The 16596-nt window shown below is 40.3% G+C and overlaps 1 protein-coding gene across 3 annotated transcripts in view; it reads right to left on the bottom strand.

The window, feature by feature from the left end:
- KCNH7 (potassium voltage-gated channel subfamily H member 7) overlaps positions 1-16596 on the bottom strand; it is a 508611-nt gene that overhangs the window by 14968 nt on the left and 477047 nt on the right. For all 3 annotated transcript variants that reach the window (XM_045299839.1, XM_045299843.1, XM_004703787.3), the window contains one exon: positions 560-823. In XM_045299839.1, the coding sequence (XP_045155774.1) occupies positions 560-823 (264 nt within the window). The remainder of the gene's footprint in view (positions 1-559; positions 824-16596) is intronic.

Below are 16596 nucleotides of genomic sequence, written 5' to 3'. Positions count from 1 at the left end.
GGGTTGAGAATGGCTGCTTTAGTGTCAAATCTGAGTACAAGAATTAAGCACTGATCCTCATCTCATGAATATATTCTATAACAAAACCCATATGTTTGGGTATTCCTTTTGGTAGAGATATTAAATATTGTTCAAATTTGTTGAACCATACATGATTTCTCTTTTCTCATAATTTTTAGTGAATAGAAATTCTTTTTTTTTTAGCCTTTCCTGTGGTATTATACTGCCTGGACCTTTCATGCTATAAAGTTATAGGGTTGGATGAGAGAAGGAGGCAGAGAATATGTATAAGAGAATTCTGACTCTCATTGATCAGAATCCCCATTGAAATCACTACAATGGACATTACCACATTTGAAAACCAAACCAAAACATGGCAGTCCATGACGTCGAAAAGGCCACAAGAACCTCCCAGATGACCACTGATGGGAAATTACCACTCATTCTGGGATCAAGTGAACATGGTGTAGAATTGCACAATATTAGATGGCCATGTATCAGTAGAGTTGAAAGTCACCTTTTTTATGGGCCCCCGAGGAGAGAAAACAGATTCGATTACCTTTGCATGAATGACTTCTTTTATCCACGTGGATTCTTCCTGAGGTGGGCACTGTTTCTTCACAAGTAAGTCCAGTTGCTTTGCCTCTTCCCAGAGGAGAATCCACTAGTCCCGAGAAGAGTGGCTTTTGCTCCTCATCCATGGAGGAGATGAAAGAGGATGATCTGCTTTTTTTCTCTTCAAATTGTTTCTTGGAACTCTGATAATGTCTTAATGTATCTACAGAATCTTCAGGATCGTTTGTACTGTTTTCTTTGCCAAAATCTATCAATGGAACATTATTTTGAAGAAGATAATAAAATGTGTGAATATACGCATATGACACTATCAAGTTGCATATAAAAACATGCTTTTTATAAGGATGCTCTTTGAATCACTTTAAAAGAGTTTTCTATAAAGCCACCAGAAAAAAATATTCATTTTCTCTTTCTATTAGAAAGTGCAGCCTGTGAAAAGAGGTTCTATCTATTATCTATCTATCTATCTATCTATCTATCTATCTATCTATCTATCTATCTATCTCTCTATCATCTACAATTCCAAGGGCTCTGGGTTATCTTTTTTCCCAATTATGTATGCTTTATTAATAATCTCCATTACTACTGCTCAGGCATTTCCTTAAAGTAACAAGTCAGAGACTAGCATTGAAGTAATCAAGGAGTTAGTCTTTTTTTTACATACTTTTACTGGGGGCTCTTACATCTCTTATCACAATCCATCCATACATACATCCAGTGTGTCAAGCAAGCACCTTTGCACACATGCCTCCATCATCATTTTCAAAGCATTCTCTTCCCACTTGGGCCCCTGATATCAGCTCACCATTTCTTCCCCCTCCCTCTCCCGCCCACCCTCACGAACCCTTGATATAGATTATTATTTCCATATCTTACATCATCCTCTGTTGCCCCTCACCAACTTCTCCTTTACTCATCCCCCTGGGAGGGGGTCCTAGGTTGATCCTTCTGATCGATTCCCTCTTTCTCCCCGCACCTTCCCTTAATCTTTCTGGTATCTCTACTATCATTATTGGCCCTGAGGGTTTTATCTATCCTGTATTCCCTGGATCTTATCTGTAGCAGTGTGCATGTCTTGATCTAATCCGATTGAAGTCATGATAGAAGGAAGCACCAAAGAACTAGAAAGTTGTGTTTCATCAGTGCTATCCTGCACCCTGCCGGGCTCATCTCTTCCCTGTGATCCCCTATGAAGGAATGTCCAGTTGTCTACAGATGGGCACTGGGTCTCCACTCCATACCCCCTCCCCCACCTTTCACCTTGGGTATGGTTTTGTTCTGGGTCTTGAATGCCTAAAAACGGATTCCATCGACACCACATGATCACACAGGCTGGTGTGCTTCTTCCATGTGGGCTTTGTTGCTTCTCAGCTAGATTGCTGCTTGTTTATCTTCACACCTTTAAGACCCCAGACGCTACATCTTTTGATAGCCAGGCACCAGCAGCTTTCTTCACCACATTTGCTTATGCACCCATTTTGTCTTCTGCAATTGTGTTGGGAAGGTGAGCATCACAGAATGCCAGATTGTTAGAACAAAGTGTTCGTGTGTTAAGGGAGTACTTGAGTCGAGGACCAATGTCCATCTGCAACCTTAATTCTTAACATATAGATATGAGTACATAGTTCTATTCCCCTCTCATTATCTATATATTTACATATGTTCATGCCTGTATTTAGGCCTCTATAAATGTCCTTTGCCTGCTGGTTCTTTCCTCTATTTCCTTTTACTTTCCTCTTGTCCCACCATCATGTACATCCTTCATTCAGGTTTAGTAATTCCTCGCTGCTACATTGCCCTTGATTAAGTCCCACTAGGCATCCTATGACCTTCCTCCCATTGATTTTAGTTCACTTGTTCCCTTGTCCCTGAGTTGGTTCCCCACAACCCTTCCTTTCTCCCACCACTCCGGTACCACTGTTCCCATTCTTTTCATCTCCAAATTATTTATCCCATCTATCTTATCTAGATAGACATGCAGGCCATTAATAAGTGCAAAAACCAGGCAAAGTCAAATAAAACAACAAAGGATGTCAAAATCAACAAAACAATAACAAAAACAAAAACAAAATAACAACAACAAAAAGGAAGTCATTGACAAAAATGGAAAAGTCTATAAATAGTGCAAGGTCTGTTTGTTGGCCTTTATGAGTGTTTTCTAGTCGAGTCTGATGAGGGGGGGGGTTCCTCTGGGTTATCTTAATGAAATAAATTACTCATTTTGAAATAAAAATAATATCTCACAATAGTAACCTTGGAATAATGTTCACATCTCAGAAAAACAACACTAACAACTGTAGAATAACTTACAAGTTCAGTTATACAAGCTCAATAGTCCTTTGTATTACATAAATCTGGTGTGGTATCTCTTTAGAAAAATGAAAAAAAAAAAAAAAAGCTAAGGAGAAGTTGTTCCAATTCTAAAGTGTCATCACAAAACAGCTTTATTGTTTGTTTATAACCTCCATTCCCTATCATCTCTGTTGGCTAGTCACACATTGCACAGGTCAAAATTGGAATCCTCTTTATAGAAAATCCTGGTGGACGTTAATTGAATGCATATCATGACCTCAGAATCCCAGGCAGTTTGGTTGTGTAACATATTGAGCAGAATATAAACCTTATATACAGTAATTAACTTAGGTTTACTTAGATTTAATTACTTTAAAACCAAAAGTGCATAGTAGTTGTTTATATTAAATCTCAGCTGTTGTTTTATATTAAAATATCAGGATAATTTCGACCTGGAGGTCTGTGTCAGAACATATTTTAGCATGAAAAGTTCAGAGACAAGTTCTAGAATGTTTTCCCATTAGGAGAAGATATATTTAGGGGAAAAATATAATTAGCCATCTACTTTCTGCTAATAAACTAGCCAACAAAACTTCAAAATGTATGTAATTTGTTATAAAAATGGCTATGATGTGTCTCCATCAATTTTGCCTGCTTATGCTTACGTGGTTATTCATAGAAAGTCAAACTAACTGACTTCAAGTGACTCCAGGGTATCTTCCAATTATTTTTTTGTCCAGTATTTCCATATGGCATAGAAATGAAACAGCTTTATTTCATTTAAAAAAATCACAATTTAAAATACGAGAAACCAGAAAGCAGCACAAGGTAAAAACTGTTTAAAACTCAGCTTCATGTGAAATTGTTATTAAATAACTAATTTTCTATAAATTAATATTACATCTATCAAAAGAAGATTCTGTAATTTATTTTAAGATTTCACACTTCTTCCCATCATTTCTGGAAAGAACATCAAACCAAAGCCAGTCATCAAAGTCACCATCGATTCCTGAGGGTCACATATTTCTCTGCCGGACCACGAAGTTAGTTGGATGTAAATATTCTAATTAGCTCTTCACATACCAATCCTTTGTTCTTCAGCACCACTAACATTAGGTTCTATTGAGTCCACTTCAGCTCTGGGTAACCTCATGTGTGACAGAGTAGAACTGTGATCCCTGCAGTCCTCAATGGGCCTCTTTGTTGATTACATGTTGCCACTCTGACCTCGCTACCACTTTGATCCAATTACCCCCACTGGAGTTAGGCTTCCCAAATCAGTGAAAGCATTTCCCATGGTAAAATCCATAGTCTTCAGGGATGCTGGCGCTCAATTCACAGATGTAGTCCTTACAGTGGTGATGAGAAGTATGCCCTCTGGGCACTTCGTGGGCTAGTCCGTGGGCCTCACCATGAAAAAGCCACTCTAACATTTCAGTTTCCTCAAGTCTCACTTATTGTTAGTATAGACAGGCAGTTCTGGAATTTCCACTTCATTTAATTCGGGTCATTTTTTAAATCTACAATCAGCCAAACTTCCAAGCAACCCTTTGGGTTAGGCCGAGTACTCCAGAGAAAGAAAACCAGTGACTCCTACAGGTATAAGAAAGAACTTTATGTCAAGAAAGAATTTTATATGGAGGAAATGGCCCAGCCCTGTGCAATTCAAGTCCATGGGTCACATGCTAGCACGAGGCACCCCCAGACTCCCGCAGTGCCAGCAGATGAAGCAGAATGGCGAAGGGGAATAATGAGAGATCACAGGCCAGTTAGTGGGTGCAGAGTTGCTTGGCTCCACGGTCTACAGGAATGTGTCAGGGGTCCAATAGTTCCCAGGGTTGGCGGGCTGCTGGCCCCATGTGTGAGACCAACTTGATATTGATACACAGCTCTACAACCACACCTAATTTCCAAGCAAAGGCAATAATAAAATCATATTTGCATCTAACAGGATACAAATAACACCTACAACTGAAAACACACCAGCACCGTTTGCACATTACATTTTATAAGTGAACAAAACACAAATAGATGATGCCTACCAACTTTAGTTCTGGTGTTTTCAATTGGTTCACATGCATGTGAAAGTTGGACATTGAATGAAGAAGACTGACGAAAATTGGCTGCACTTGACTTGTGCTGCTGGAGAAGAGTATCGAAAGTACCATGGACTGCTAACAGGATAAACCATTATGTCTTGGAAGAAGTATGGCCAAAGTGTTCCTTAGAGGCAAGGGTGGCAAGAGTTTATCTTACATATTTTGGGCATATTGTCAGGAGAGACCAGAGAAGTCCCTGTGGAAGGATAACATGTCTGGCAGAGTCGAGGGGTAGCAAAGGAGGGGAAGACACTAAAGGAGATGGATTGACACTGTGGCGGCAACAATGGGCTCAGGCACAGAACACTTGTGAGGATGGCGCAGGACCAGGCAATGCTTTTTTCTGCTGTGCATAGCATTGTTATGGGTCAGAATGGACTCTATGTCTCCTAACAACAACAACAACAACAAAAATTGCAGTGCTGTGAACAATGATCTACACCAGAATCCTATAAGCCTATCAATGTCTTTCCCCACTCATGTTCCTTGACCCGCTAGGGAAAAAAAAAACTATTCAGTAGGGATCCTACCGTGTTCTACTTATTTAAAATTAAAGACACCCTTGAGAGTTTATAAGCTAGCCAAGTCTTGAATTTATGTCTCCCCCATTTGGGGTATCCAATTTCTAAATTGTTCATCCTTATTAACTCAGTGCACTGAGGAGACAAGCATGTTCTTTGAAGGGGACAAGCTTCCTTTCAGTTGGAAATGTGGGTATCTGCATCCGTCATCCATCAAGATCAAGCAAAGGATCAAGCATCTTTCTCCTCATCCTGTCAGCTCAGTCCTAGCCATTCCAAACTAGGCCATTGGGGACCTGTGGCAAGCTTGGGAATTCACACACATCTCCTTCCTTCGGACAACTGGCCCTTTCAAATATTCTCATCAACCCTCGCGCCCTTGGGTTAGGTCATGCTATAGGCTCAGGTTCCACACAACTCTTTAAACTTCAGACTAACCAGCCCTTCCTTGTCTCTCCCATCTGGTACTTATGAATCAGGTCTATGGGTGTCAGTGGCCAAGCTCAATTTGTCTCTTCATTGCTGCATTCCCACCCCTACCCGCACTTCTGCTCAACCAGTGAATCTAGGTGGTCACCTAGAGAGCAGTCTAGGCTGCCCACAGGCTCCCTTTAATTAACCTTTAGTCCTGGCGGGGAAGGTTCTCTGATGGGCATAGCCTTTTCCAGGGTAGGCCCTTCCTCAGGCAACTGCTTGAATTCATTCCAGTTCAAAAGCCCAACCAGTCACTTTTTTTCTTCATCTCGGCAATTCTAGATGGCTCTGCATGTTTTTTCAAGTTCAAGTGCCCTGATGTTCATGGCTTTCATTCTATAATGACTTAAAACAAAAGCCTGTTTCTTCTGGGCAATTTCTAATTCCCCTGTTAGCAGACCTGGCAGTGGGTGGGCTTATCCGCTCTCTCTAATCATAATTTCCCATATTTATTTCTAGCACACATTATGTCTATCACAGTAGGTAGGGGAAATCAATATAATCCTAGTACCATTAGATCATATACACAATTTAAAAACATTCAAGTTCAGTGTTCTCTTAGCCTATCTCATTCATTCGTATGCATATGGCCTTGGCCCTGTTGACTTCCTGGAGCCATTTAATTTATACAACCTGGCTCTTTGCTATAGGGCACTCTGTAAGTGGTTGTAGTTTATATCATGCTGGAATCAAAAGGTTTAACCTCCCCTTCCCTTTCCTTGTTTCCCTCACATAGCCCCATGCTTCCATGAATTTGGAGAGATTCGAAAATTACCTGGAGGTCATAGCTGACCTCTGGCTTCATAAAGGCGAAGGAAGATTCAACCCTACCTGAATGCAAAAGTCAAAGATCAAAGATGCATTCCCCTCTACATTCTTATGATTTGTTTCTCTAAACCCTGACTTCCAGTACCAAGTTGCGTTAGGCTGAGTTTTCCAGAGAAACAAATCCAGTGACACTAATACAGAAAGAACTTGATATAAAGAAAGAACTTTCTATCAAGAAATAATTATATTTCAAGCAAGTGGCTGATGTCAGACCCATTCAAATACATGGGTCAGATTCTAGCTGGTGGTTCTCCAGCCTCACGCAGCTACTGACAGATGAAGCAGGAAGGCAAAGTGGGCAGCTGAGAGATCAAAGGTTGGTGGATGCTGACTCCCAGAGGCCCAAGGTCCATAGGAATACGGCAGGGTACCAATAGCTTCTGGGCTTGGTGGGCCACATGTGTTGCTAGTCTGAGTTAGGTTATTGTGCCAACCTGGCCAATAAACACATGTGGGTTAATTGAAGGGCAGAGAGATAAATGGCTCAGTGAGCCTCACCTTTCTAGTTCTAGGTCTCTTGCTTTCTGATGGTCGCACCAGGGTGCAGCTGCCTTAACCAGTTCCCTGCTTCAGCTGGCAAGGCTGACTTACTGCAAGTCATCCCTGAGGAGAAGCCACATGGACCTACCTCGATGCAGCCCTGGGTGCTGGAGCAGCCATGTAGAGACCCCTGCCAGCGCTGAGATGTTTACACATTCACTGACTCGGCTTTCCTCCTGCAGTCAGCATCATTGTGTCTGTTTTGTGAGATGGAGGAGGACTTTGTGGACTGGTGCTGGACATATGGGTTAATGTTGGACTTGTGGACGTGGGAAACACTGGGTTGGGATGCTTTCTTGATGCGCACTTAACGTTTATATAAAACTCTCTCTTATACATGAGTTGCTGTGGATTTGTTTCTCTAAAGTCCCCAAACTAACACACAGTCCCAGAAGTGAGACCCAGAACCCAGATAAGCAACAAGGAGAAGTTCTCCATAGCATGTCTCCTAGAATAGGCCGCACCCCCAAGGAGATGTCACCAGGATTTGACCTGATTGGTAGATTGGAATCTACCCCTACCTTCACACAGGTATATCAAGTTGACATAAAATCTAACCATCACATCCTTGTAGCTAAAACACTGAATGAAGATGATCTGTTTAGTGGACCCATATCAATAAACTAGGACTGAACCATTTTCATATTCCTTGACCTACCATCCCATAACCTTAATCATTCCCACACATATCCCCTTAATTTCTGTTGGTATACACTGAGAAAAATGAGGCCATATCAAACTCATATGTCCTTGTTCCAAATGGAAAGATCTCATGCCTTCCCAAACAATGTCCTCACATTACTTTCAGATACCTTTCGATGTTGGGAATTCTATCAATATTATAATTTAGGCATCCTTAGGATAGCAGTATCAGTTCTGTTACTAGGTGAACTTAGGCTTTCTTTCAGGGCACAAATAACAATTTTCAGTTCTTCTATGCTTACAATCACCGTGTCGATCCATCTTGTTAATGGTCTTCCTTGTTTCCACTGATCCTCTGCTTTCCCAGGCATGCGCTCCTTTGCCTGAACCTGGTGTCCGAAGTGTGTGAGATGAAGTCTGCTATCTGTTGCTCCAAGGAGCAGTCTGACTGTGCTTGTTTCAAGACAGAGTTGTTTGTTAATCAGCAGTCCATGGTACTGTCAGTATTCAAATAATTCAATATGCATCAATTCTTCTCCCATAGTTCTTATTCATTGTCCAATTTCATATGCATATGAAATCATGGGAAATACATGGCTTCATTCAGGTGACATCTTTGCCCTTAAACACTTCAAAAAGTCTTGTGCAGCAAATTTTTCAAATGCAATGTGATTTTATCCGTATATGAGCGTGGTGATATTGGCCGGTTGTGAGGTTCTTTTTATTTTATTGACATTGAGCTGCAATCCATGCTGAAGGCTGTAATCCTTGACTTGCATCAACAAATCCTCCTCACTTTGAACAAGCAAAATTGCGTCATCTGCATAGTGCAAGTTGTTAACAATTCTGTTGTTCCAATTCTGTCTCTGAGTTTGTCTTCATTTAATCAACTTCTTGGATTATTTTCTGAGCACATAGATGAATAACTATGGTAAAAGAACACAACCCTGATGCACACACTCCGATGTGCAATCATGCAGTAGTACCTGTTCTGTTCATGGGATTTTCTCTTAGTGCACATATTCGGGATAAGCACAATTTTCAAATTGTTCCAAAATTCCCATTCTTTGTGATGTTATTAATAGTTTGGGAGTTATACTAAATGTGGCCCTCGAAACCATACACCCTTATGTGATATATAGTAATTCTAGATTTCAAACATCTGGGGCTGTCGTCTTATTTTTGAGAAATTATCTGCTAACAAATTGGAATGGGATGAAATTGAGTTTTGACCTTAGTAGAGGATGTGAAGCAGACCACACTGTTTCAGTTACTATTGCTTACTATGGATGCAAGTAACTATATAATACAGCTGACAGGAGAAAGGAAACTGTTTCTGGAGTGACCTGGGGAAAAATCCTGGCTGATTAATAGGAGGTCAATGCATTCTGGAACCATCCTGTCAGAGTCCCTAGGATATATGTATATAATACAGCCCAGGGATGGAGAGATCATTGTAGTTAGATATTATTTAAAAGGTTTATTTGGCTGCATTATTACTCAATATTTTTCCAATATTGTAATACAGGAAATCAATCATGATTACAAGCAATTAGTCATGATTACAAGATCTTGTGTGTCAGCCTTTATTCTATACTTGATTAGATATGCTAAAAGGGGAGTTAGCATATTTAACTTATGAAAAGAGAGGGTTTTTCTGTTCAAAGCCAATCTGGATTAATGGGCTTAGAAAGTAAACCTGAGGCCCACCTAGAACTCTTGAGAGAACAGGAGTTTTGCATTTGAAAGAAAGGCCTGCAGAGAAAAAGACTTGCTTTTGAAAATGTTGAGCAAGCAGTTTGCCATTGGGTTCTTCAAAGCAGGTAAGTCTGTGTCAAGGAGAAAAACTCTCTTTTAGGCCTGAAAGTTAAAGGGGCCAGGGAGCTTGTGTGTTCATTATGGCAACCACCTGATAACATGCACCTGAGTGCAATTTCAACCAGGATTTTCAGGAATGGCATTCTGCTGTGTTTAAAACGAGCCCCCTGGGAGGCAGGAAGAGGGATTTCATTACTAGCGAAAGCCAGGAGTGGCGCTCATCCTTTAGACGTGAGATCGCAGTGCAGTGAACGTCCTGGCTTTAGATGACAGCTTGATATACCATCAGGGAACAGCAGCAGACCCAGGAGCCAGAGCCTGGAACAGAGTGAGGGATTTCCCAACCCAGAGTGCTTTAGTGCAGGAGGCTGACTTATGCAGTGATGTTCCACTGGCCACTGAATTTGGGAAAATGGGATTGTAGGGCCATGGAAGTGGAGCTCTGGTTGAGACTTCCTGGAGTGGGGCACTTTGGGTATTTAGCTCAGGGAATGGGTTTGCAAATCAGAAGTTGGAGCTGAACACCTTCAAGTTGAGGTTTGCAGAGGAGTGATAGGCCCCCTTGGGCATTTATGAACAGACTTGAAAGAACTTTGTAACACGTGCTGATGAATAGCCCTGTACTGAGCATTTCTTGCCTGTTAACTTCCTTAATAACCCTTTCATCATGAATTTTGTCTGAGTTTCTGTGCAGCAATGACAATGAATATTAGAACACAACAGAGGTAAAATACAGAATATTAATTAAGACATTATAGTTTGTCAGGATCTACACAGTCATATGCCTTTGTATAGTCAATAAAACACAAGTAAACATCTTTCTTGTATTCTCGGCTTTCATCTAAGATCCATTTGACGCCAGCAATGATAGCCATTATCCCACATCCTCTTTTGAATCCTATTTTAATTTCTAATATCTTCTTGTCAATGTACAGCTGCCACTATTTTTTGAACTATCTTTAGCAAAATTTTACTTGTAGGTGATATTAATTATATTGTTTAATAATTTCCACATTCTGTTGGGTCACCTTTCTCTGTCATGAGAACAAATACAGATCTCTTCCTGTCAATTGGTCTTCCAAATTTCTTGACATAGACTAGTGGGTGCTTTAGTATTGCGTCAGTTTGTTAAACCATTTCAACTGGTATCCCTGAGCCCTGTTTTTCATGTAGACAGTTTCCTTTTGGTTCAATACCATTATTTGGCTCTTTGCCTTGAGCGAGTGGCTGGGTCCTCTGTTGAGTTTTAAGCCTTTTCACATGGTCTGACTAATCCCTATGTGAGTGTTCGTCTATGTTACTGATGGCTTGATTGTGGATGCTGAGATACAAGATTCACTAGTTCATGTATATTGTTTAATTGAACTACAACATGTCCAGGAAAGGCATTTATAAAATGTAGTTAAGGAACAGTCATTATTACTTAATTCAGTAGTAAAATGGAGCGAATTACTGCATACAAGTAGACTCAAACTTCGTTAGCAGAAATTTCAGGTAAAGCAGAATCATGAAGATAAAATGTTAGATATTCTCAAGTTTTTCTAAATGGTAAGAAAACGACACATTTATTTTTGTGTCCATTTCCACTCAATGATTAGCCAGCTGCGTCATGAATTCCAAGCTCCACAGATTCTTTGATGAAGCCCCACTGGAATAACCTTTTTCTGTTCTCTAAGAGGCAAACTACAGCTTCATATTCTATCACGTAAAGTGAAAGTTGAAATAGCATCTTACTTATAAATTTAAAATGAAAACTTCTCAGGTTTACGAACATGAAATTGGACTGTCAAAATGGGGTTTAATTGCTTTTAGGTATCTCTAGAGGTTGGTCTAATCCATTTCTGCCTTTTCCTCATTAAACTGAGTTATTAAATAGTATTGTGTGTTATCAAGTCAATTCTGATTTATTACAACCCTTTAAGACAGACAAGAACTGCCTCCTAGGATTTCCTAGGTGTTGGTACTTTTGAATTATGGTGTTGGGGAAGAACATTGCATATCCTCTGGATTGCCACATGAATTACTTAATTTGTCTCCTAAGAAGGACAGCCACAATGCTTCTTAGAAGATGGAGCACGGTGAGACTTTATCTCGGGTACTTTAGACAGGAGACATCAGTTCCTGGAGAATATGGATAAAGTAGAGGTCAATGAAAATGAGGAAGCCATTTAATGAGATGACGGATATAGCGGCTGCCACAGTGCGCTCAGGCATACCGCCGGTTATGAGGGTGGACCAAACTGGGCAGTATTTTGCTCTGTTGTGCACAGGGTTTCTGTTGACCCCAAACTGACTCACCACCTTTAACAAAAGAGCTTAATAGGAGGAGATCATCCGGTCTTTTCTTCCCTGAAGTTAATGATTTGATTCCAACAATCAGTCGTTTGCTTGGAAGCTCAGACTTTAAGCTGTGTACCATCAAGGCTGCTCTACCATGAAGTTGATTCTGAATTATATATAGACATTCTAAGATTGTACATCTTTATAGGAGCAGACAGCCTCAGTGGTTTGAACCACTGACTTGTGGTTATAGCAGTCCAAAGTCTAGCCCACAGCACCACCAGTATTTCTTTAATATAGAATTAGATATGACTTTCAAAATAGTACTTAAACAGTATTCAGTACTATTATTAATGCTCGATATATTTTTCCTAAATACTAACTATATCTTATGCAGAAATAGTATTCTCAGCTATCTGAGGGAGCCTCACATTGATCCCATTAACTGAGATTGCATAAGCCTTCCCATTGCTATCACTTTATGAAGAGTAATGGTTGCTTGTTTAATTTTCCCTCCTTTGTTTTTTGATTCAGGTATTGGAAAGTCTTCATCTTCCCCCCACTTCACCTTGTTTTTATAGGCTTGCTGATTTCATCTCTTCCCCACCTTTCCTAGGGCACAATTCTAATTTGCTTTGTGTGCATCTCTCTGGGGAAGGAGGAATCCAGGAACACGGAATAAGGGTGTCCTGATGTAGTGAGCAATCACATCTGCCCCACAGAAAGAGTGATAACATTACATATTGCTTTTTCAAACAATCTGTACACGGAATCGTGTGCTCCCTCTACCTTCTCTAGGGTCTTCCACTCAGGTTCATTACCATTTTTATTTGCCAGCCTCAACAGGTAAATATAACCCATGGGCAAAGAGATGCATTTAATGAGGTCTTTCAGCACTTCATTTTTACATTTCCTACTGGTAATGATCTTGAGACAAGATGAGAGTTTCCCAGACAGGTCCATTAAAAACTTCATTTCACTGAAAAGTTGGGAGTTTCTTCATTTGAGCTCAAGAGCCCTCAGCCCGTCGATAGTTTCACAGGATGTTGAAAGGAGCCTAAGTGGCCATTTTGCTATGGAAATATATTAGACATTGAAAATATTTTCAAGAACTAAAAGAAGAGATACACTTAGATCATTAGAATGAGTAAAAAAAATACACAATCATTACTTAAGATTGGGAAAGATTCTCTCTCTCTTTCTCTATGTATCTAGAGAGACACTAATGTAAATAATTTAATAAAATTGGATTTCAAACCAAACCCACTGCCAAGTTAATTCTGACTTCTGAAGACCTATCTGTGCCAGAGATGAACCGTGCATCAGAGAATTTCAGTGACTGGTTTCTTGGAAGTCGATTGACTGACTTTCTTTTGAGGTGCTTCTGAGCGGACTTAAAACACTCCACATATTGATTAGCAGAAGTGTTCAAATGTTGACACCACCCTTAGAAAAATAACCCCAGACCCCGTGCCATTGACTCAATTCTGACTCCTAGCCACCCTGTAGTGTATGGCTGTGAAACTTGAGGGAGCTGATAGACTCCCCTTTCTCCCTTGGAGTTGCTGGTGGGTTTGAAGGCCTGGTTTCTGAACTAGCAGTCCAATACATAACTGACAGCACTACCCAGGCTCCTTAGACCAACCTTATTTTGAAACATATGTTTAATGATTTGTGTCTTGACTATTTCCTTTAATCAAAATGATTCTGTTTTGAAGAAACATTTTAAAAGCTTGCTGACTTTTGAATGGCATATGAAATGACTAAGCCAATATTACAATGTTTTACTGTTGCTGTCTTTTGAAATATACTATGGGATGAGTTCAAGATGTTTCCTTTCTATTTTCTGGAGCATGGAATGATTTTTTTTCCTGTTGAAAGATAACAAATATGTGATAGTGTCCGTTTAAATAAAAATTATGTGTTTTTTTCCACATGCCTGGCTCAATCGACCCAGCAGAAGGGCATGCTGGAAAACCTTTCACTTTGATTTCCATCCCTTTTTGTTGTACAAGGATGTCTTTAACGTGGTTTTTACTGTGTGTGGCTTTTGGTTTTTCATTTTATTTTGGCCACTTGACATTTTCTTTGTTATTTATAATTATATTTATGGCAATCACATATCCACCACAGTGACTGAACGTACTGAGCTCTGAGGATTGTTTTTTAAGTTTTCCAAATCAAGAAAGTAAACATATTTCCATATCAGAAAGTACAAGCTCATTGTTCTTTTCATTTTCTGACCAAGGTTCATTTTGTTAAAGAAACAGAAGTATACTGAACAAGTCAGATGATATAATGCCGCCCCGAAGGTGTATAAAGCTGTATGGGTGGACTCCAACCTGCCATTAGGTTACAGCCTGATGCTGCTGCCTTGCACTGTTCCCTTCTTATAGGGAAGACCTTGGGACCCTATCCCGACCCTCCCCTTTGCTTTCCTGCCTGTTGGCACCGTGCCACTGACCCTGAGTGCTGTTGGAGCCCTGCCGTGTTTCCAGCAACCTTGGATCCACACAACTCTGCACCCACCAGCCTGTGATCTTCCTGCATTCTGCATCATGGCATGGGGTTGCATGAGTCGGAAGAGGGAAGTATAGACAAGTACTGGACTTATGGACTTGAAGTGGATAGGGTTGGGATGTCTTCTTGATATAGAATTACTTCTTGATATAAAATTCGTTCTTCTATATAGATGAGTGTCCTTGGATTTGTTTCTCTAGTCGACTCAGCCTAACACGCATACTGATATTTTCCCTGCTGTAAATGTATTTTGATTACCATTTACTGGATTATACTTGACCTTTAGGCTTTATGTTCCTGGAAAAGTAAGGAAGGGAAGGATGGCCATAAGAATTCCCACACTCTTGCAAAGTCTGATGAGAAGTGGGGGAAGATACCAAAGCTAATCCTGCTCTTTCTGGGAGGATTTCCATACTTTCTGTGGCCTGCCTCTTTGGCAATACCTAAAGGTGATCTTCATGCTTTAGTTCCAAAAATGTACCAATATGCTTTCTCTTAGCATTATCTGGCACACTGCTTCATAAATTTTCACTATATTTGGGGAGTTTTCAAGTAGCAAAGCAAATTTGAGTAAACAGTTCTTTCTTCCAAATTTTCATGTTCTCTACCAGCATTTGATACAGAAACAGGAAAGCTGAGGTCTGCAATCTTTTTTCCAGAAACCTTTGTTTCACCTCTTAATTATCTGGAAAATATACAGAAATTGGCACAAGGTTGGTCTATGTCCCACTATAGCAACTGCCATTGAGTTGATTCTAACCTTGGAGTGACAGTCCAATCAGTGCTTATCCCAAACTGCCACCAGGGACTTCATTAGTTTCCCACCCCACCTGTACAGCAAAAGGAAAGTGTAAATCTGAAAATTCATCAGAAACTTATTTCACCTGCTTGATTATCTAGAAAATGTACAGAAAATGGTAGGTCTATAGATACTAATTATCATTCGGAATAGATTGCTATTCGTGTTCTTGTGAAATAATGAAGGTTTTTCTAGTGTGAGAGATGAGTAAAAACCTTGTAAACCTAGAATTAAAATCTTGTTGAAAACTGGGAGCATTTCCCTTTGGTAGGCACTCAAGAATTGTGTTAGAAAAACAAATCTAGGGACACTCATATATGTGTACGAGAGATCTTTGTATCAAGAAGTAATTATATATCAAGCAAAGAGCCCATCCCAGTCCACATCAAGTCCATAAGCCTGATACTAGTCCATAAGTCTGATACTAGTCCATAAGTCTGATACTAGTCCATAAATCTCTCTTCAGACTCATGCAGCCACATGCAATGATGCAGAATGCAGGAAGATCTGGTGGGTGGAAAGTCTTGTGGATACGATCACAGTGGATATATCTCCAAGGCTCGCCAGCAGGAAGGGGGTTGGCAGAGAGAGAAGGGGAGGTTCCCAGGATCCTCCTTCTAAGGTCACACCCACAGGTAGCATCATTAGTCTTTGACCTGATTGACAGGCTAGACTCCACTCCCACACTTCAAGTTGACATGAAATTATGTAGCTACCACAAGGATTTCTTAGTTCTTGCCAAATTAATGAAGGCCTGTTTTGGATCTGTTCCATTGTTGTCTTCATTGTATTTTTGTCAGCCAAAAGTACACGTCCCTCTAGATGGGTCATTATTAACTATTATAACTCTTTTTTTTTCTTTCTGGGGAATGAGCTGAGAAAATTCTTCAAATATTTGATCACACAAGCCCTCTAAGTAAAAAACATACAAGTGGGTAGACACGCATGTATACATATCGTGGCAGTTAGATGCTTTCACGTCAACTTTAGTTTTCAGGAAAGTATAGCAGTGGAGTCCAATCTGTCAGTCAGGTCACACAGCCTGACGATGCCTCCTTAGGGGTGTGACCTTCTTATAAGTAGGGAATCTGGGAACCTCCCTGTCTTTCTGCCCCTTTGCCTTCCTGCCCACTGGGACTCAGCCTCCATGGGTGGCCACATGTGGGTGAGTTAGTTAATTATGCCAGCCTGGACGATAATCACATGT

This window comes from Echinops telfairi, unplaced genomic scaffold (genome assembly GCF_000313985.2).
Source record: "Echinops telfairi isolate 266 unplaced genomic scaffold, ASM31398v2 ScPeMD7_4;HRSCAF=17, whole genome shotgun sequence".
Lineage (NCBI taxonomy): Eukaryota > Metazoa > Chordata > Mammalia > Afrosoricida > Tenrecidae > Echinops > Echinops telfairi.
The sequence above is the reverse complement of the archived record's forward strand: the minus strand, read 5'-3'. Positions and strand labels throughout refer to the sequence as shown.